The sequence below is a fragment of the Mobula hypostoma genome, chromosome 16, assembly GCF_963921235.1.
Source record: "Mobula hypostoma chromosome 16, sMobHyp1.1, whole genome shotgun sequence".
In the NCBI taxonomy this organism is placed as follows: Eukaryota; Metazoa; Chordata; class Chondrichthyes; order Myliobatiformes; family Myliobatidae; genus Mobula; species Mobula hypostoma.
In genome coordinates, this window is record NC_086112.1 from 72,740,259 (window position 1) to 72,761,546 (window position 21,288).

Below are 21,288 nucleotides of genomic sequence, written 5' to 3' on the forward strand. Positions count from 1 at the left end.
TAAGTGCAAGGAGTAATCAGTTTAGAATTCAAGAACACCTTTGCAAATAAACAGTTCTGTCTATGGAGCTCAGGCAGCTAGCCCACCGCAGGGAGCTGGCTACTAAGAGATATAGTTTGAAAAGTGAAGGGTCCATGAGATGCTTTGGTCTGCATTACCAGAACATAAGACAATGGGGTTATGTTAATTGGTTTGCATCAAACCAGGCAACGCTGGCTAAGTTTTCGCACAACTGTGACTGAGTTCAAGGAAGCTTGCAGACCATCAAGATAGACATATTCTAGCAAAAGTCTCCCAAACTCAAAGTACATCACATTCTTATGCCCTTAAGATCAAAGATACAGCGGGTGATTGAATATACTTCCATAGTTACAATGAGAATATTTACTTACATTTTATGTCTGACAAACGGTTCCTTTGAGGTACATATTTACAATGGAACACATTGTAATTGATAAGCTATCTCTGGAGGTTCCAATTTATTTGATGGGACAAACTAATTCATACAGATGGTACAAAAGCTACTTTTGAGGACAGAAAGCCAAATACCTAGGGTTAGTGTGATGATGGCTGACTCTTTGAGTATTCAAATATTGACCATGTTTGGTGTGCTAAGGGATAGTATCAGTCTGGTTTGCAAGCTTCCTTGAACTTGTTTACAATGATGCAAATAACTTAGCCCATAACTGCCTGGTTTGATGCAGATCAATGAAGATAACTCTATTGTCTAATATTTGACCAATACATATGAGAACAGCTCATGGTCACTTCTCTTTGCAAACTATATCTCTTACCAGCCAGCTCCCTGCTGTGGACCCACTACCTGTATCCTGTAAACAATACTGTTTGTAAAGCTGTGCTTTTAGATTCAGACTGATTGCAACTTACATGTGGTGGCCACTTTATTAGGTACACCTGCACATCTGCTCACTTATGCAAGATTTCCCAGTGGGCAACCATTTTAATTCCATTGCCCATTCACATCCTGATATTTTGTTGCATGGCCTCCTCTACAGCCATGATGAGCACACTCTCAGGTTGGAGGAGCAACATTGCATATTCTGTCTGGGCAGCCTTCAATCAGACAGCATGATTATCAATTTCTCTAACCTAGTGATTTTTCCCCGCTCCCCTTTTCTCTTTTTTCCATTCCCCATTCCATCTCTCCTCTTACCCCTTCTCTTCTTTACACCTGCCTATCACCTCCCTCTGGTATCCCTCCTCCTTCCCTTTCTCCTATGATCCACTCTCCTCTCCTAATAGATTCCTCCTTCTCCAGCTCTTTACCTTTTCCACCTATTACCTCTAACCTGTCCTCCTTCCCCTCCCCCCACTTCATATTTTGGCTTCTTCCCCTGTCCTTTCCAGTCCCGATGAACGGTCTTGGCTCGAAACGTCAAGTGATTCATCAATGCTGTCTGACCTGCTGAGCTCCCCCAGCAGTTGCCATGGATTTCCAGCACCTGCAGAATCCCTGTATCATGATGTTCATTACCTTGGTGCCGTATACAGTGTATGATCCCTTTGCTAAGTTTCAGATCTCACATTTCTGTCACTTACTGTAGTTAGTACCAACCATTTCCACCCCTATAAACTTGACTGAATTTATAAATGCTTCAACCCATTTCCCAAAACCCTTTAAGCATTTTGTTACACCCAGTTTGACTATTCTAAAACAACTCTGGCTGACATTCCACCTACCTTCCATAAACTTGAGATGCTTTGCAATCCTTTGATTTATGCCCAACTTTCCTCAAGCAGTACTACTTCGATTTGGTTTGGTAAGCTGCTGGAAGTTTTGCTGTTTTAAAAGTTTTTTTGAAGTGGAATTTGTGATGGTTGCTAAAGCAAAATAAATCATCATTATCACTGATGCTGATAGTGATGAAGAGAACTCTTGTCATCCAGAGTCATTATGAGCAAGAAGAAACTCATTTCACTGGCTAATTCTAATATCATCTACTGCTCAGTGGTAACGTCACTGTTTAGATTCCTAGAAAATCATTTTTTTTAGTAAGGGAAGACAGGGAGCAGCAACACATCTCATCAAAGCACATGTTACTTACATAGGCAGCTTACATTGCTGTAGGTTACACATTCTGCGGATAGCTTTTGGCTTTTTGTCTGCAGAACAGTGGCTGCGGTGAACCATTTTATTATCAGCTTTCCTGCGGCATCCATATTTTGTATATTGAAAACCTAATAACAAAACCTGAGTTATTCATCTATGGCAAACACAACTTGAACTATAGTATTATGCATATATAAACAGCTTTCTAATGCTATTTACTGTATCCCACACACATTCCCATTCCTGTTACCATTGATGCTGAGGACCTACAAGTGCCTGGGGGTGCACCTGGACAACAGACTCGAGTGAAGCACCAACACAGAGTCTGTGTACAATAAGGGCCAGAGTCGCCTCGACTTCCTGAGGAGACTGAGGTCCTTTGGAGTATGCAGGCCTCTCATTCACATGTTCTAACAGTCTGTTGTTGCTGGTACAATCTTCTATGTGGTGTTGTGCTGGGGCAATGGCATCAACATGGGTGATGCCAACAGGGTCAATAATTGGAAAGGCCGGCTCTGATAAAGGAGCCAAACTGGACACACTGGAGGCTGTGGCAGAACAAAGGACCCCACAGAAAATCCTGGCAATTTTAAACAATGTTTCTTACCCTCTGCATATCACCTTGGCTGAACAGAGGAGCACTTTTCGTGATAGACTAAGACAACTGTGCTGCTCCAAAGAGCGCGATATGAGGTCATCCTTACCCTCGGCCATTGGGCTATAGCCGGGGAAATGATGACCCCCTCCTGTTCGTGGTAACTTATTTTTTATTCTTTCTACTTCCCTTCTAATATTTATATCTGTGCACTTGTAATGCTACTGTGAGACTGTAATTTCCTTTGGGATCAATAAAGTATCTATCTATCTTATGGACCAACTTTACAAGCTGGACCTTAACAAAACCAACAACATCAAATACACTGTCCTCATAAACACATTTTGTATTTTTTTCAAAAAACTTCTAAAGTGAGTCAACCTATAGCTGGGAAAGTGATGACCCCTCCTATTAGACTGTTTGAGGTAACTTTTTTTTAATCCTCTCTTATTTTTCTCCTAATATTGTATATCTGTGGGCTTGTAATGCTACTGGGACACTGTCATTTCCTTCAGGATCAATAAAGTATCGATCTATATATCTTCCCACCCTGTTCCTTGTAACCACCCTCAATTTAGCTGGTCCATTTCCAACACCTCCCTCCCTCTTCTCAATCTCCCTGTCTCTATCTCTGGAGACAGCTTATCTACTGATGTCTATTATAAATGCATGGACTCTCACAGCTATCTGGACAATACCTTTTCCCACCCTGTTATTGAAAAACGCCATCCATTCTCTAAATTCCTCCATCTTCAGTTTGCCTACCAGCCCCGACTAGGAGTTGAGGATGCCATCGTCTACCTGCTGAACCGTGTCTACGCCCACCTGGACAAGCCAGCGAGCACTGTGAGGGTCCTGTTTTTTGACTTCTCCAGTGCGTTCAACACCATCCACCCTGCTCTCCTGGGGGAGAAGCTGACAGCAATGCAGGTGGATGCTTTCCTGGTGTCATGGATTCTTGACTACCTGACTGGCAGACCACAGTACATGTGCTTGCAACACTGTGTGTCCGACAGAGTGATCATCAGCACTGGGGCTCCACAGAGGACTGTCTTGTCTCCCTTTCTCTTCACCATTTACACCTTGGACTTCAACTACTGCACAGAGTCTTGTCATCTTCAGAAGTTTTCTGATGACTCTGCCATAGTTGGATGCATCAGCAAGGGAGATGAGGCTGAGTACAGGGCTATGGTAGGAAACTTTGTCACATGGTGTGAGCAGAATTATCTGCAGCTTAATGTGAAAAAGACTAAGGAGCTGGTGGTAGACCTGAGGAGAGCTAAGGTACTGGTGACCCCTGTTTCCATCCAGGGGGTCAGTGTGGACATGGTGGAGGATTACAAATACCTGGGGATACGAATTGACAATAAACTGGACTGGTCAAAGAACACTGAGGCTGTCTACAAGAAGGGTCAGAGCCGTCTCTATTTCCTGAGGGACTGAGGTCCTTTAACATCTGCCAGACGATGCTGAGGATGTTCTACGAGTCTGTGGTGGCCAGTGCGATAATGTTTGCTCGAGTGCTGGGGCAGCAGGCTGAGGGTAGCAGACACCAACAGAATCAACAAACTCATTCGTAAGGCCAGTGATGTTGTGGGGATGGAACTGGACTCTCTGATGGTGGTGTCTGAAAAGAGGATGCTGTCCAAGTTACATGCCATCTTGGTCAATGTCTCCCATCCACTACATAATGTACTGGGTGGGCACAGGAGTACATTCAGCCAGAGACTCATTCCACCGAGATGCAGCGCAGAGCATCATAGGAAGTCACTCCTGCCTGTGGCCATCAAACTTTACAACTCCTCCCTTGGAGGGTCAGACACCCTAAGCCAATAGGCTGGTCATGGACTTATTTCCTGGCATAATTTACATATTACCATTTAACTATTTACGGTTTTATTACTATTTATTATATATGGTGCAACTGTAACGAAAACCAATTTTCCCCGGGATCAATAAAGTATGACTATGACTATGTCTCCACCGCAACTGCTCTCAGGATGAGGCTTTTCATTCCAGAATGAAAGCGATGTCCTCCTTCTTCAGAGAGGGGCTTCCCTTCCTCCACTATCAATGCTGTTCTCAACTGCATCTCTTCCATTTTGTGCACTTCTGCCTTCACCCCATCTTCCTGCCATCCCAACAGGGATAGGGTTCCTCTTGTCCTCACCTACCAGCCCATTAGCCTCTCTGTCCAGCACATAATTCTCTATAACTTCCATCATCTCAACGGGATTCCACCAAACACACACTTTCTGCTCTCCACAGGGATCACTCCCTACGTGACTCCCTTGTCCATTCATCCCTCCCCACTGATCTCTCTCCTGACACTTTTCCTTGCAAGCAGAACAAGTGCTACATCTCCTCCCTCACTACCATCCAGGGCCCTAAACAGTCCTTCCAGGTGATGCGACACTTCACCTGTGAGTCTGTTGGGGTGATATACTGTGTCCGGTGCTCCTGGTGTGGCCTCGTGTACACTGCTGGACCCCATGTGGACTGGGAGACCGCTTCACTGAGCACCTATGCTCCATCCACCAGAACAAGTGGGATCTCCCAGTGCCAACCCATTTTCATTCCACTTCGCATTCCCATTCCCATATGTCCATCCATGGTCTCCTCCACTGTCGTTCTGAGGCCACACTGTGGCTGGAGCAGCAACACTTATATTCTGTCTGGGTAGCCATGATGGCATGAACATCGATTTCTTGAGAAATGCCCCCACCCTTTTCCATACCTCTCTCATCTTATCCCCTTGCCTGCCCATCATCTCCCTCTGGTGCTCCTTCCCCATCCCTTTCTTCCATGAGTTCTGTCCTCTCTGTCAGATTCTCCCTTCCCCAGCCCTTTATCTCTTTCACCAATCAACTTCCCAGCTCTTTCCTTCACCCCTCTCCCTCCCCCGATCACCTTGTGTTTCTTCCTTCCCTCCCCCCACCTTCTTATTCTGACTCCTCATGTTTTATTCTCCAATCGTGCTGAAGGGTCTTGGCCCAAAACATTAAATCTTTTCCATAGACGCTGCCTGGCTTGCAGAGTTCCTCCAGCATTTTGTGTGTGTTGCTTGGATTTCCAGCATCTGCATATTTTCTCTCATTTATCTATCCATCTTATCCTTTTATTTAATCTATTTCAGGACAAAGACCCGGCTGGTGGCGTAGTGGCATCAGTGTTGGACTTTGGGATGAAATGTCCCAAGTTCGAATCCAGCCGGCTCCCCTACACACTTTCCATCTGTGCTGGGTTACGAGCTGGTAATCTCCTTGGAAACTCACCTGGCAGAGGACAATGGCAAACCACTGCTGTAACTTGCCTCGTACATGGTTCCCCACTATGTCCGAGAGGTGTGAAGGGAAATCGTCCGCTAATCGGAGAAACTCCAGATGTGACGTAACTTTCCTTTATTTCAGGACAAGGACATCATTGAAAATCCAGCATTTAATATTCATAGTCATAGTCATACTTTATTGATCCCGGGGGAAATTGGTTTTCGTTACAGTTGCACCATAAATAAATAAATAGTAATAAAACCATAATAATTAAATAGTAATATGTAAATTATGCCAGGAAATAAGTCCAGGACCAGCCTATTGGCTCCAAGGGAGGAGTTGTAAAGTTTGATGGCCACAGGCAGGAATGACTTCCTATGATGCTCAGTGTTGCATCTCGGTGGAATGAGTCTCTGGCTGAATGTTCTCCTGTGCCCACCCAGTACATTATGTAGTGGATGGGAGACATTGTCCAAGATGGCATGCAACTTGGACAGCATCCTCTTTTCAGACACCACCGTCAGAGAGTCCAGTTCCATCCCCACAACATCACTGGCCGTGAGCTAGAGCTCAGGACCACTGGGGAGTATTTTGACACACTCAATGTGATACATGGAATAGGTTTTCAACCCACTGCAGATATGTCAACTCTGTTAGGGTGGGAATGGAATCGTACAGAGTCCAGACTAGGTAAAGATGGTAGGTTTCTTTCCCTAAGTAGTATTTAAAGCCAGTCTGCATCTTCAATGTTTACTTTTACTGATAAGCACATATTATTTCTTTATTTTAGAACTGAGCCCTAAATGATCTCAACATCCAGAAACCACTTAATCTCTATTTTGAACACACTCATGTCTATGTTTCTACACCATTCTTGGATTAATTATTCCCAAGATCCGATATTCACTGATTTAAGAAATTTATTCTCATTTTACTCCAAATAGCCAGCACATTAATTTGAGACCTTAATCCATTGTTCATACAACTAAGCCAGAAACATTACCTGAGCATAAACGTTGTCAAGCCCCAGAAAAATGGTGTATTTCAATGTTTTTCTACTCCCACTAAAGTAAAGATGCCATAGGCTTAACATTTTCCCATGAGATATCTCCCCCATCCCACATATAATCTGGTGAACTTTGTCTGCATCTTTTCTATTACCCTAGGCAGGGAGATGAGACCTATATACAATTTTCCAGCTGCAATGTCAGCAAGGATGACTCACTCACACTCTTCTAGCCCTGTGCATCTCCATTGCTTGTGGTACCTGCACATTAGCTTCCAATGAGGAAATTTACATTCTCTAAATGCCACGATCTCTCGCCCATTTAAAAATAACATTATATTCTATCTACCATGTCCTTGCCCATCCATTTGACATGACCTTATTCATCTGACACTCTCTGCACTCTCACTACACATTCTGTCACTCTGTACTATCAACAAACTTGGATACATTACATTTGATCCTCACGTTCAAATAATTGACATAACATGTTGACACTGAGATCCCAACACCGATCCCTTTGGCATCCAATGGGCCGAAAACCTAAAAATAACATTTATTCCTACTCCATTTTAATTCTCTCCAATCCCACGTTATCATTTTGTTTAATTACCTCTTATGAAGTACCATTTTGAAAACTACTGGTTCTGCTTTCTCCATTCTCATTGCAACAACTTTAAAATGTTCTAACAGGTTTTGAAGTATATGATTTCACTTTCAGAAATCCACACAGACTTTTCTTAGTGCCCTGTTAGCAGTTTGCTAGAAATAGATTATAGCATTTTCTCTGGTAATATTAACTGGTCTGTAGTTCCTGCCTTTTTACCCCTTACTTTGCAAAAAGAATGAGATTATATTTGCGAACTTTCATTCTCTGGGAACCAGCATAGAAACTTTGGAACTTAATAAGATAACAAATTGTGCATCTTCATTGCCTCCTTGTTCAAAACATGACATCAATCATCAGGACTTAGACCGTAAGACATTGGAGCAGGATTAGGCCATTCAGCCCATTGAGTCTGCTCTGCCATTCCATCATGGCTGATCCCGGATCCCACTCAACCCCGTACACATGCCGTCTCGCCATATCCATTGATGTCCTGACCCATCAGGAAATGATCAACTTCTGCCTTAAATATACCTACAGACTTGGTTTCCACCACAGTCTGTGGCAGAGCATTCCACAGATTCACCACTCTCTGGCTAAAAATATTCCTCCTTATTTCTGTTCTAAAGGGTCGCCCCTCAATTTTGAGGCTGTGCCCTCTAGTTCTGGATTCCTCCACCAAAGGAAACATCCTCTCCACATTCACCCCATCCAGTCCTTTCAACAATCAGTAGGTTTCAATGAGATCACCACACATTCTTCTGAATTCCAGTGAATACAGGCCCAAAGGACCCGGCTGGTGGTGTAGTGGCATCAGTGCCAGACTTTGGGACAAAAGGTCCCATGTTCGAATCCAGCCGGCTGCTAACACGCTTTCCATCCGTGCTGGGTTTCGAGCTGGTGATCTCATTGGAAACTCGCCCAGCAGAAGGCAATGGCAAACCACTGCTACATCAGAGAGGCGTGGAGGGAAATAGTCGACTAACTGGAGAAACTCCGGATGCGACGTACCTTTCCTTTTCCTATAGGCCCAAAGCTGCCCCTTCATTCCTGGAATGATCACCTGAACTTATGGGAATGGGGAATTATTTTCAAGTCTACAGATTTCTGGTTTATTATGTTCATTCGGCACTTTATTCACTCTGGACACATTTTTCATGATTCCCAGGGAGCTTTTATCTGTGTCCTGCCCCACACAAATGAACATAAAGTATAATATATTTTCTTATTCTGTAGCATTCGTTCTGCATAGGCTCTCCCCATTTAATCTACAGCCTCTACATATGAACATGTTTGGGAGACCAGACCACAATGCACCACTTTTCCCACAGAAATACACAGCATTTATTGTGAACTTTTAAATTATTTAAATGTCAGCCATTACCGTAGTAACTCACATCTCATACCTCCTAGCTTATTCAGTTTTGAGACCATAATGTTTGATTGATTTGAATTAATTTTAATCTTCATATAAAATTCTATTATACTATGATAGAAGATCAAATTCAACTTTATTGTCATCGGGCTGTACACATGTACAACCAAATAATAAAAATGTTCCTCTGGACCACGTGCACCACAAAGCGAATATCACACACAGAACATAAACCAAAATATTACTATAAGTAAGTTAACAAAATATAATTCAAAATGCATGGAGTGTACAGCACAGGTAAACAATACAGCAAACAGTAAACAGCTCGCAGTCCTGGTGACGAGACCCCGGTGGTGGCAGGGTATTCATTAGTCTCACAGCCTGAGGGAAGAAGTTGTTCCTTAGTCTGGCAGTCCTAGTCCTGATACTCCTGTACCTCCTTCCTGATGGTAGTGAGTCAAGGAGATTGTGGGTTGGGTGATAGGGATCCTCAACAATGCTTTAGGCAGATTTAAAATCTTGATACACCTACCATATGAAAAGGATTCTGATTATCTACACTGTCTACACCAATTATAAATTATAACCTCTGTTAGATCATTCTTAGCTTTCTTTACTACAAGGGAAACAATCCCAGCCAATTTTTTTTTCTCTCTTTAGCGATGAAGGTATTGTCCTGGTGAATCTCCTCAGACCTCTCTCTAGTGTAAACACATCATTCCTATAATCCAGAAATAACAAAAAGACAAAGTCTTATCACTGGTAACAGGCTTCCAATAGCAAAACCAACCCTCCATTACCACCCCTCAACTTCTATGACCAAGCCAAATTTGTATCCAATTTACTGACTTGCCTAGGATCTGTGACACCTTAACTTGGACAACCGCGCTGCTCCATCGAACGCTATATGAGGACATTCTTACCCTCCGCTTTTCATTCCAGTACGAAGGAGATGTCCTCCTTTTTTAAAGAAAGGGGCTTCCCTTCCTCCACCATCAACTCTGCTCTCAAATGCATCTCTCCCATTTCACGCACATCTGCTCTCACTCCATCCTCCCGCCACCCCACTAGGAATAGAGTTCCCCTTGTCCTCACCTACCACCCCGCTAGCCTCCGGGTCCAACATATTATTCTCCGTAACTTCCGTCACCTCCAACAGGATCCCACCACTAAGCACATCTTTCCCTCCCCCTCCCTGCTTTCCGCAGGGATCGCTCCCTACGCAACTCCCTTGCCCATTCGTCCCCCCCATCCCTTCCCACTGATCTCCCTCCCGGCAGTTATCCTTGTAAGTGGAACAAGTGCTACACATGCCCTTACACTTCCTCCCTTACCACCATTCAGGGCCCCAAACAGTCCTTCCAGGTGAGGCAACACTTCACCCGTGAGTCGGCTGGGGTGATATACTGCGTCCAGTGCTCCCGATATGGCCTTCTATATATTGGCGAGATCCGACGCAGACTGGGAGATCGTTTTGCTGAACACCTACGCTCTGTCTGCCAGAGAAAGCAGGATCTCCTAGTGGCCACACATTTTAATTCCATGTCCCATTCCCATTCTGACATGTCTATCCACGGCCTCCTCTACTGTAAAGATGAAGCCACACTCAGGTTGGAGGATCAACACCTTATATTCCGTCTGGGTAGCCTCCAACCTGATGGCATGAACATCGACTTCTCTAACTTCCGCTAATGCCCCACCTCCTCCTCGTACCCCATCTGTTATTTATTTATATACACACATTCTTTCTCTCTCTCTCCTTTTTCTCCCTCTGTCCCTCTGACTATACCCCTTGCCCATCCTCTGGGCTCCCCCCACTTTCCTTCTCCCTGGGGCCTCCTGTCCCATGATCCTCTCATATCCCTTTTGCCTATCACCTGTCCAGCTCTTGGCTCCATCCCTCCCCCTCCTGTCTTCTCCTATCATTTTGGATCTCCCCCTCCCCCTCCCACTTTCAAATCTCTTACTAGCTCTTCCTTCAGTCAGTCCTGATGAAGGGTCTCAGCCCGAAACGTCGACTGTACCTCTTCCTAGAGATGCTGCCTGGCCTGTTGCATTCACCGGCATTTTGTGTGTGTTGCTTACCCTCGGCCATTGGGTTCTGTAGTGAGTCAACCTGTAGCCGGGGAAATGATGACCCCCTCCTATTTGTGGTAACTTATTTTTTATTCTTTCCACATCTTTTCTAATATTTATAGCTGTGTACTTGTAATGCTACTGTGCGACTGTAATTTCCTTTGAGATCTTATCTTATCTTATCTATCTTATAGAACAACCTTTCAAGCGGGACCTTGGCAAAACCGTTACAGTAGCAACAACATCAAATACACTGTCCTCATTAACACATTTTGTGGCTTTTTCAAATTATCAGATTTAATCTTCCATCAGCAAAGCTGCATTGTGAAACAGGTAGAATGCAGTTGGTCAGGTACACATACTGGAAATGTTTAGAAAGTTATGGGCCAAATGCCGGCAAATGGATCTAACATGGGTGTGGCATCTTGTTCAGCATTGCCTGTGGCTCATGGACAGAGTCATAAGGCAGATGGAGAAAAGTCACAGTGGCATAGGGATGAAAGGAAAACGGAGAGTTATGTGGGGAGGAAGGGTTAGATTGATTTTGGAGTAGGTTAAAAGGTCGGCACAACATCGTGGGCTGAAGTGCGTGACCTGCGTTGTACTGTTCTATGTTCTATGACTTTATCTTGTTAATCAATCTCTGCCTCTCCAAGTATTTTTCCAATAACTTCCCCACCACTGACATTAGATTCTCCTTTCAATAATTACCTGACTTATCCTTGCTGCCCTTTTTGAATTCAGGACCATATTTCCTGCACCCTACTTACCTGGTACCCCTCTTCTGCAGCCAATGGTGACTTAAAAATCACTGTCGGACCCCAGCAATCACCTCCTTTGCCCCACAAAGCATGAAGGGGGCACATTCCATCATGTCTCAGTGACCTGCCACCTTAGACCATTGACAGCTACTACACGCTCCTTTTCATTAAATATGATCTAGAAAATTCCTGCCTCGTCCGAAATCTGCAAGCTCAATATTCTTCCTTTAGTGAATACAGGTAAGAAATGTTTATTGGTTACCTTACCCACAATTGTGAATTTAGTTGCTAAAGGCACTACTGTTACACTCTTACTCTTAATATACTTACAAGATATTTTCCCTAATGTTGTCTGGTGTTTATTTCTTGTGAGCTTGCTTTCTCTTCAGCGAAACCCCTCCTACACATTCACTACTCCTGAAGGTTCTCACCAGCCACCTAATTCCCTTTCTCTTTCTCAGACCTTGACATTTAGGATCTCCTGGACTTCCCTCTTCTCCCTTTCATAATTGCAGAAACATGTTGACCTTTAATTTTCACTTTTTCACCTTTAAAAGACACCCACTTTCCATTAGATAGATTAGATTCAACTTTATTGTCATTGTGCCGAGTACAGATACAAAGCCAATGAAATGCCTTTAGCATCTGACCAGAAACGCAAAGCATAGTGATATTTACAAAATAACTGTGAATAAAAAGTAAGTGCTACAGCGCACAAATATAAAAGTACTGAGACAGTACAATACGGATGCAATACTGCTTAGTGCTGTGATGTGAGGTTCAGCAGGGTCACAGCCTTGGAGAAGAAGCTCTTCCTGTGCCTGCTGGTGTGGGAGCGGAGGCTTCTGTAGCACCTACTGGATAGGAGGAGAGTAAAAAGTCCATGGTTAGGGTAAGATGCATCTTTGATAATGCTTTTCGCCCTGCCCAGGCAGCGTTTATGGTAGATGTTCTCAATGGTGGGCAATTGGGTGCCGATAATCCACTGGGCAGTTTTCACCACATGCTGGAGTGCTTTACAGTCCGATACGGGACAATTGCCATACCACACTGAGATGCAGTTGGTGAGTATGCTCTCAATGGTACGGTGGTAAAAGTCAGTCAGTATCCTGGGACAGAGGTGAGCTTTCTTGATGTTCCGCAGGAAATAAACGCACTGTTACGCCTTTTTGATCAGGATGGAGGAGTTCAGGGACCAGGTGAGATCCTCGGAAATGTGGATACCATGGAATTTGAAGCTTGATACATGCTCCACTACAGTCCCGTTGATGTAGGTGGGGACATGAGTGTGACTCCTGGCATGCCTGAAGTCCACAACGATCTCCTTGGTCTTCTGGGTGTTAAGGGCCAGGTTGTTGTCGGCACACCACGTGGCCAGGTGCTGGACCTCGTCCCTGTAGGCCGTCTCGTCATCCCCTCTGATCAGACCAACCACCATGGTGTCATCTGCAAACTTGATTATGGAGTTAGAACCATGTACAGGAACACAGTCATAGGTGAAGAGGGAGTACAGAAGAGGGCTCAGCACACAGCCTTGAGGCACGCTGGTGTTATAGTCATAGTCATACTTTATTGATCCCAGGGGAAATTGGTTTTCGTTACAGTTGCACCATAAATAATAAATAGTAATCGAACCATAAATAGTTAAATAGTAATATGTAAATTATGCCAGTAATTTATGAAATAAGTCCAGGACCAGCCTATTGGCTCAGAGTGTCTGACCCTCCAAGGGAGGATTTGTAAAGTTTGATGGCCACAGGCAGGAATGACTTCCTATGACGCTCTGTGTTGCATCTCGGTGGAATGAGTCTCTGGCTGAATGTACTCCTGTGCCCACCCAGTACATTATGTAGTGGATGGGAGACATTGTCCAAGATGGTATGCAACTTAGACAGCATCCTCTTTTCAGACACCACCGTGAGAGAGTCCAGTTCTATCCCTACAACATCGCTGGCCTTACGAATGAGTTTGTTGATTCTGTTGGTGTCTGCTACCCTCAGCCTGCTGCCCCAGCACACAACAGCAAACATGATATCACTGGCCACCACAGACTCGTAGAACATCCTCAGCATCATCCAGCAGATATTAAAGGACCTCAGTCTCCTCAGGAAATAGAGACGGCTCTGACCCTTCTTGTAGATAGCCTCAGTGTTCTTTGACCAGTCCAGTTTATTGTCAATTCGTATCCCCAGGTATTTGTAATCCTCCACCATGTCCACACTGACCCCCTGGATGGAAACAGGGGTCACCAGTACCTTAGCTCTCCTCAGGTTGAGAGTGGAGGAGGAGAGGTTGTCTAATTTAACAGATTGGGGTCTGTTAGTCAGAAAGTCCAAGGTCCAATTGCAGAGGGATGAGCTGACACCAAGCTGGCGAAGTTTGGTGATCAGCTTGGAGGGGATCACAGTATTGAATGCCGAACTAAAGTCAATGAACAGCATTCTGACGTAAGAGTTGGAGCTGTCCAGGTGGGTCAGGGCAGAGTGAAGTGCCGAGGAGATGGCATCCCCTGTTGACCTGTTGGTGCGATAGGCAAATTGACGGGGGTCCAGGGTAGAGGGCAGACAGGATTTCAGATGTGATAGAACCAGTCTCTGAAAGCACTTTGCAATGATGGGGGTGAGTGCCTGTAGGCATTATTTATCTATTAGAAGCTACTCCCAGTTTAATTTTGCCAGCTTGTGTCAAGTGATGTTGAAATGAGCTTTTCACTTATTCAAGACTTTAATTTTGGATCACTCTTATTGACTTGTAGAACGTGAAGACTTTTCAGACACTGCAACTACCTCCTCAGCATAATTCCCCAACATTAAGTCCAGTACCATCATTTCGCTAGTAAAATCTGCTACTGTCCTGTGTGCCCTCTCCAGGCCTTTCACATAGGGGCGATTGCAACTAATTTTCTGGATGCTGAAATCTCCTGCAAATAGAACCCTATTGCTTTTACACCCCTCTATCATTTGCATGATTATCTCCTGCTGTTTGTGGGAGGCTACTGCAAACTCTTAGTGGAGTAATTACCCTTTTCGTTAGTTTTGCCCAAATGAACTCACTTGAAAGACAGGATATTACACTTCATCACCATGGTAATTAATTCCTTAATCAATATAGCAATGCCTGTTCTTTTTCACTTTCTCCGCCATCTCACCTGAAGTTTCTATACTTGAAGCACGGAGCTGCCAGGCCTCCTTAAAACACGTCCCTGTGAGTACAACAATACCATACACCCATATGTTGATCAACATTCTACGTTCATCTGTATTACAAGAAATGCTCCGTGCATTAAAATATCTGCAATTTAGCCTTCCAGTCATCCCTTACCCCATTCTTAAAAGATCCTATTCAGATATAATTACCTCCACCACATGGCTTGGAACACTGGGACCAGCTCTTCAAAGCCCACTCAAATGCATCAAGGTCTTCCTGAAGCACATTGTTGTTGCTGATCGTTGGTAGGGAGTCCTCATGGATAATATAGTTATAGGTGAGACTAGATTTGGTGCTATTATTCCGAGGGATAATCTGAAAGAAATGAAAGGTTACTAGTACATTTTGAAGGGCTGACATGTGGAAATCCACCACTGTGTTCAAGATTTTACAAGTAACACTTTTGCCTCATTGCCACAGCTTTCCTCCTTGTACCATTGTCCATTTTACACCATAAGATGAAGGAGCAGAATTAGGCCATTCAGCCCATCAAGTCTGCTATGCCATTTCACCATGGCTGATCCATTTCCCTGTGAAACCGATTCTCCTGTGTTCTCCCCATAACTTTTCATATCCTGACGAATCACAAACCTATCAATCTCGACCTTCAATGCGCCAAATGACCTGGTCTCCACAGCCACCTGTGGCAACGAATTCCACAGATTCAACACCCTTTGGCTAAAGAAATTCCTCCTCATTTCTGTCCTATTTTGAGGCTGTGCCCTCTAGTCCTAGACTCCTGCACCAAAGGAAACATCCTCTTCACATAACTTTCAACATTCAATTAGATTCATGGTGTTATACAGCAAGGAAATGGGTCTATCAGTCCAACTTGTTTATGGTGACCAAAGTGCTTATCCAAGATAATGCCATTCACCTGCAATTGGCCCATATTCCTCTAAATCGTACCTGTCGTACATTAGAATGTAAAACAGTACAGCACAGGAAAAAGTTGTGCTGAATTAATTCCATCGGATTGTTGGAATTCTTCACTCTTTCCACAGATCCTTCTGTCCTTTTCCAAATGACAGTCTGACTGAAATGCTGCTGATTTGAACTTCTCCCAGTTCAGATCACTGACTTGAAAAGCTTTCACTATTCCTTTCCCCAAAGAATCAATCTGTGGACCTAACAAAATGTTTCCGGTATATTGTGCTTTCATCACACAGAGCCGGCTGCTGGCGTAGTGGCATCAGTGCTGGATTTCGGGGCAAGAGGTCCTGTGTTCGAATCCGGCCAGCTCCCTTGCACACACAGGAATTCTGCAGATGATGGAAATTCAAGCAACACACATAAAAGTTGCTGGTGAACGCAGCAGGCCAGGCAGCATCTCTAGGAAGAGGTGCAGTCGACGTTTCAGGCCGAGACGTCAGGACTAACTGAAGGAAGAGTGAGTAAGGGATTTGAAAGTTGGAGGGGGAGGGGGAGATCCAAAATGATAGGAGAAGACAGGAGGGGGAGGGATGGAGCCAAGAGCTGGACAAGTGATTGGCAAAAGGGATATGAGAGGATCATGGGACAGGAGGTCCGGGAACAGAGACGGGGGGGGGGACCCAGAGGATGGGCAAGGGGTATATTCAGAGGGACAGAGGGAGAAAAAGGAGAGTGAGAGAAAGAATGTGTGTATAAAAATAAGTAACAGATGGGGTACGAGGGGGAGGTGGGGCATTAGCGGAAGTTAGAGAAGTCGATGTTCATGCCATCAGGTTGGAGGCTACCCAGACAGAATATAAAGTGTTGTTCCTCCAACCTGAGTGTGGCTTCATCTTTACAGTAGAGGAGGCCGTGGATAGACATGTCAGAATGGGAATGGGATGTGGAATTAAAATGTGTGGCCACTGGGAGATCCTGCTTTCTCTGGCGGACAGAGCGTAGGTGTTCAGCAAAGCGGTCTCCCAGTCTAAGCGGGATCCCACCACTAAGCACATCTTTTCCTCCCCGCCTCTCTCTGCATTCCGCAGGGATCGCTCCCTACGCAACTCCCTTGTCCATTCGTCCCCCCCATCCCTCCCCACTGATCTCCCTCCTGGCACTTATCCGTGTAAGCGGAACAAGTGCTACACATGCCCTTACACTTCCTCCCTTACCACCATTCAGAGCCCCAAACAGTCCTTCCAGGTGAGGCAACACTTCACCTGTGAGTCGGCTGGGGTGATATACTGCGTCCGGTGTTCCCGATGTGGCCTTTTATATATTGTTTTCCACCCCACTAGGAATAGGGTTCCCCTGGTCCTCACGTACCACCCCACCAGCTTCCGGGTCCAACATATTATTCTCCGTAACTTGCGCCACCTCCAACGGGATCCCACCACTAAGCACATCTTTCCCTCCCACCCTCTCTCTGCATTCCGCAGGGATCGCTCCCTACACAACTCCCTTGTCCATTCGTCCCCCCCATCCCTCCCCACTGATCTCCCTCCTGGCACTTATCCGTGTAAGCGGAACAAGTGCTACACATGCCCTTACACTTCCTCCCTTACCACCATTCAGAGCCCCAAACAGTCCTTCCAGGTGAGGCAACACTTCACCTGTGAGTCGGCTGGGGTGATATACTGCGTCCGGTGCTCCCGATGTGGCCTTTTATATATTGGCGAGACCCGACGCAGACTGGGAGACCGCTTTGCTGAACACCTACACTCTGTCCGCCAGAGAAAGCAGGATCTCCCAGTGGCCACACATTTTAATTCCACATCCCATTCCCATTCTGACATGTCTATCCACGGCCTCCTCTACTGTAAAGATGAAGCCACACTCAGGTTGGAGGAACAACACCTTATATTCCTTCTGGGTAGCCTCCAACCTGATGGCATGAACATTGACTTCTCTAACTTCCGCTAATGCCCCACCTCCCCCTCGTATCCCATCTGTTACTTATTTTTATACACACATTCTTTCTCTCACTCTCCTTTTTCTCCCTCTGTCCCTTTGAATATACCCCTTGCCCATCCTCTGAGTCCCCCCCCTCGTCTTTCTTCCCGGACCTCCTGTCCCATGATCCTCTCATATCACCTTTGCCAATCACCTGTCCAGCTCTTGGCTCTATCCCTCCCCCTCCTGTCTTCTCCTATCATTTTGGATCTCCCTCTCCCCCTCCAACTTTCAAATCCCTTACACACTCTTCCTTCAGTTAGTCCTGACGAAGGGTCTCGGCCTGAAACGTCGACTGCACCTCTTCCTGGAGATGCTGCCTGGCCTGCTGCGTCCACCAGCAACTTTTATGTGTACAGCTCCCTTGCACGCTCTCCATCCGTGCTTGGGTTGAGTGTCATTAAAAAAAAAACCTGGAGAGGGATGGGCTCCACCAGGTTTCAGATGACCAAGACACGCTGTACAATGAGCATACCAAAAGTTTGTCATAACGGCGCCCCAATGACTCCACCAGGAGTTAAGGGAGCACGCACACACACACCCACACGCACACAACTAATTTCAGAATATGAAACATCAAATTCTGTGGATTGCTGTTTACTTGCTCGCTTTTTGCTGTTTGTGTAATTTGTTGTTGTTTTTCACATTTTGGGAGTTTGATGTTTTCTTTGAATGGGTTCCATGGTGTTTCGGTGTTTCTGTGTTTCATGGCTGTGTGTGGGGAAGACAAATCTCAGGGTTGTATAGTGCACACATACTTTGCAGGTCCCACTTATCCATTCCAAAAGATAGGTTGCAATAGTTATGCAGTAATGCAACTGACAACATCTCAGCTACAAAATGAGCTTTGCCTCTAATTGTACCGACGCGTGACTGGCAACGAGCAGGAACATGGAACATTACTACTCGTGCATTTATCAGGACAAATGCAATTCCTATCAGTTTTCAACCAGTCACCACCATCTACTCCTTGCTATTTAAATGCAGTACTTAGCTCTACCACAGCCTTGGCCCAAACAAGATACAAGTTCAATAGCTGAGGTGAGAGTGACTGCTCTCGTCATTAGACAGTAGTTGATCAGGTGTGGCATCAAAGAGCACTCGTGAAATAGATTTCAATGGGCACCAAAAGGAAAGTACTCTGGTCTTTAGTGCAATATGGTGCAAAATGGAGTGACTATTGAAGGTCAGTTATTCCAGCCCTAGGATATCACTACTGAAATATTATTTCCCAGACACTGACCAGCAACTCAATTGGGCCAGCTAAGTAAATACAACTACAAGTGCAAGTCAGAGGTTTGGCATCCTGTGTCGTGTGAGTCACCTTTTGACATGGCAAGGCCTTTGCATCAATTGGAAAGTCTTCAGACGGAATGTAATTTCAAATACTTAGGTGACTACAGCTCACTAACAACAATCATGAAGCCCAAAGATTTCGAGAGCAGAGTGGCTCAGTTAATTGGAAGCCCATCCATTACCATCCCTCTATCTCCAGAGCTCAGTGTTTATCAGTTATAAAACGCACTGCATTACTTGGCCAAACTAACATGACCGCACCTCCCAAAGGCACAACTTCTACCACTAAGAAGCACATGAGCAGCAAATGCATCACCACCTCCAAGTTAGACGCTATCCTGACTCATTCCTTTATCATCAGTGGGTTGAAATCTTGAAGCTTCCATCCCATCAATGCTTGTGTTGTTGTTGACAGCCATTGAGTTCCTGTCAACTCATGGTGACCCCATGGATAGTGTTTGACATAAATGACCAGAAAAAGTCAGAATAGCAGAACGTTCTGGAATCAACTGTACATAACAGAAATTCAGCTGGTCAGGCACCTCCACCCTTTCCCTTCAGCCCTGGTCTTTACTTTCAGATATTCATGCATCTCCTTTATGAATCTAACTCTATTACTGTGCTGATCACACATTACAGACTCTAATCACTTCTTGAGTAAAATATACATTTCCTCAGCTCAGTTTTGCTTTTGTTGTCAATTGTTGTATTCTATGTCTCTCTGTTTTTAGAACATAGAACATAAAATAGTACAGCACAGTACAGGCCCTTCAGCCCACAATGTTGTGCCGACCCTCAAACCCTGCCTCCCATATAACCCCCCATATTAAATTCCTCCATATACCTGTCTAGTAGTCTCTTAAACTTCACTAGTGTATCTGCCTCCACCACTGACTCAGGCAGTGCATTCCACGCACCAACCACTCTCTGAGTAAAAAACCTTCCTCTAATATCCCCCTTGAACTTCCCACCCCTTACCTTAAAGGCATGTCCTCTTGTACTGAGCAGTGGTGCCCTGGGGAAGAGGCGCTAGCTATCCACTCTATCTATTCCTCTTATTATCTTGTACACCTCTACCATGTCTCCTCTCATCCTCCTTCTCTCATCCTGCCTTAGAACTTTGCTTTCTTTAGTTTTCTGATGGATCCCACCAGCTTTCAACAGTCTCCAATATCTGCTGATACAGAAAAACTGCAAAATTTGAGTTAAAAAATGAAAAATCAAAAGCCATTAATAAGTCTTAAAGGTATGTAGGTAGGTTATTTGGTTGTTGCTATCCCTTGGTGTCAGTTAATGGCAAAATGAATGGAAGGAGTGTTGATTGGAAAGAAAATTAATTGAAGGGGAATATGGAAATAAGAAGAGGGGGAATGGGTCTAGTGTTCTCTTAGAAATTGGCATGCACCCAATTATTCAAATGGTTTCCTCATACTTCAACACAAGACTTATTCATTTTGGAATTTAGTTTCTGGCAATGCAATTCATAAAAATATTCTGCTTAAAAGTTATTTTTTTCAAAAATATTGGCACTCATTCTATCAAAACCATTCATAATTTTGAAAATCTAACATCCACTTGAACTTCTTTAAGAACACAAACTTCTTCTCTTGGTTCTCCATGCACCTCAAGTACAACCCTGGGAAAACACTTTTGCACTCTCTGCAGGGCCGTTTCTAAGATTTGCTTCATTTGTCACAGATATATCAAAATATCGAAACATACAGAGAAAAGCACCGTTTGATTCAACAATCAACACAGTCAGAGGATGTGTTGGGGACAGCCCACGAGTGCTGCCAACATAGCACACTCACAAATTACCACCCATACATCTTCATGGAATGTATGTGGAAGGAAACGGAAATGCCCAGAGGTCACAGGGAAAACGTATAAACTCCTTACAGGAGGCAGTCGGAATTAAGTCCAATGCCTGCGCTGTGACAAATCAGACTCTTCTTTGCCGGATTTGTCAGACATATCAGATATACAAAACTTTCTTAGTTATGAAAACAGAATATAGAGTAAAATCAGCTCTGGGGGTGGTTTGCAAGACATTACTCCCGACAAAGCGAAACCCAATAGCATGAATGGCAGCAATGCTTCACTACCAGATTAACTTAATGCCATCTATGCCCGCTTTGAGAGGGGGACAATAACTAT

The 21,288-nt window shown here is 44.6% G+C and overlaps 1 protein-coding gene across 4 annotated transcripts in view; it reads right to left on the minus strand.

Annotated features, from left to right (window-relative positions):
* Positions 1–21,288, minus strand: part of adamts3 (ADAM metallopeptidase with thrombospondin type 1 motif, 3) — a 382,283-nt gene that overhangs the window by 13,198 nt on the left and 347,797 nt on the right. For all 4 annotated transcript variants that reach the window (XM_063069111.1, XM_063069113.1, XM_063069112.1 and 1 more), the window contains 2 exons: positions 15,117–15,282; positions 2,067–2,199 (listed from right to left, as the gene is read on the minus strand). In XM_063069111.1, the coding sequence (XP_062925181.1) occupies positions 2,067–2,199; positions 15,117–15,282 (299 nt within the window). The remainder of the gene's footprint in view (positions 1–2,066; positions 2,200–15,116; positions 15,283–21,288) is intronic.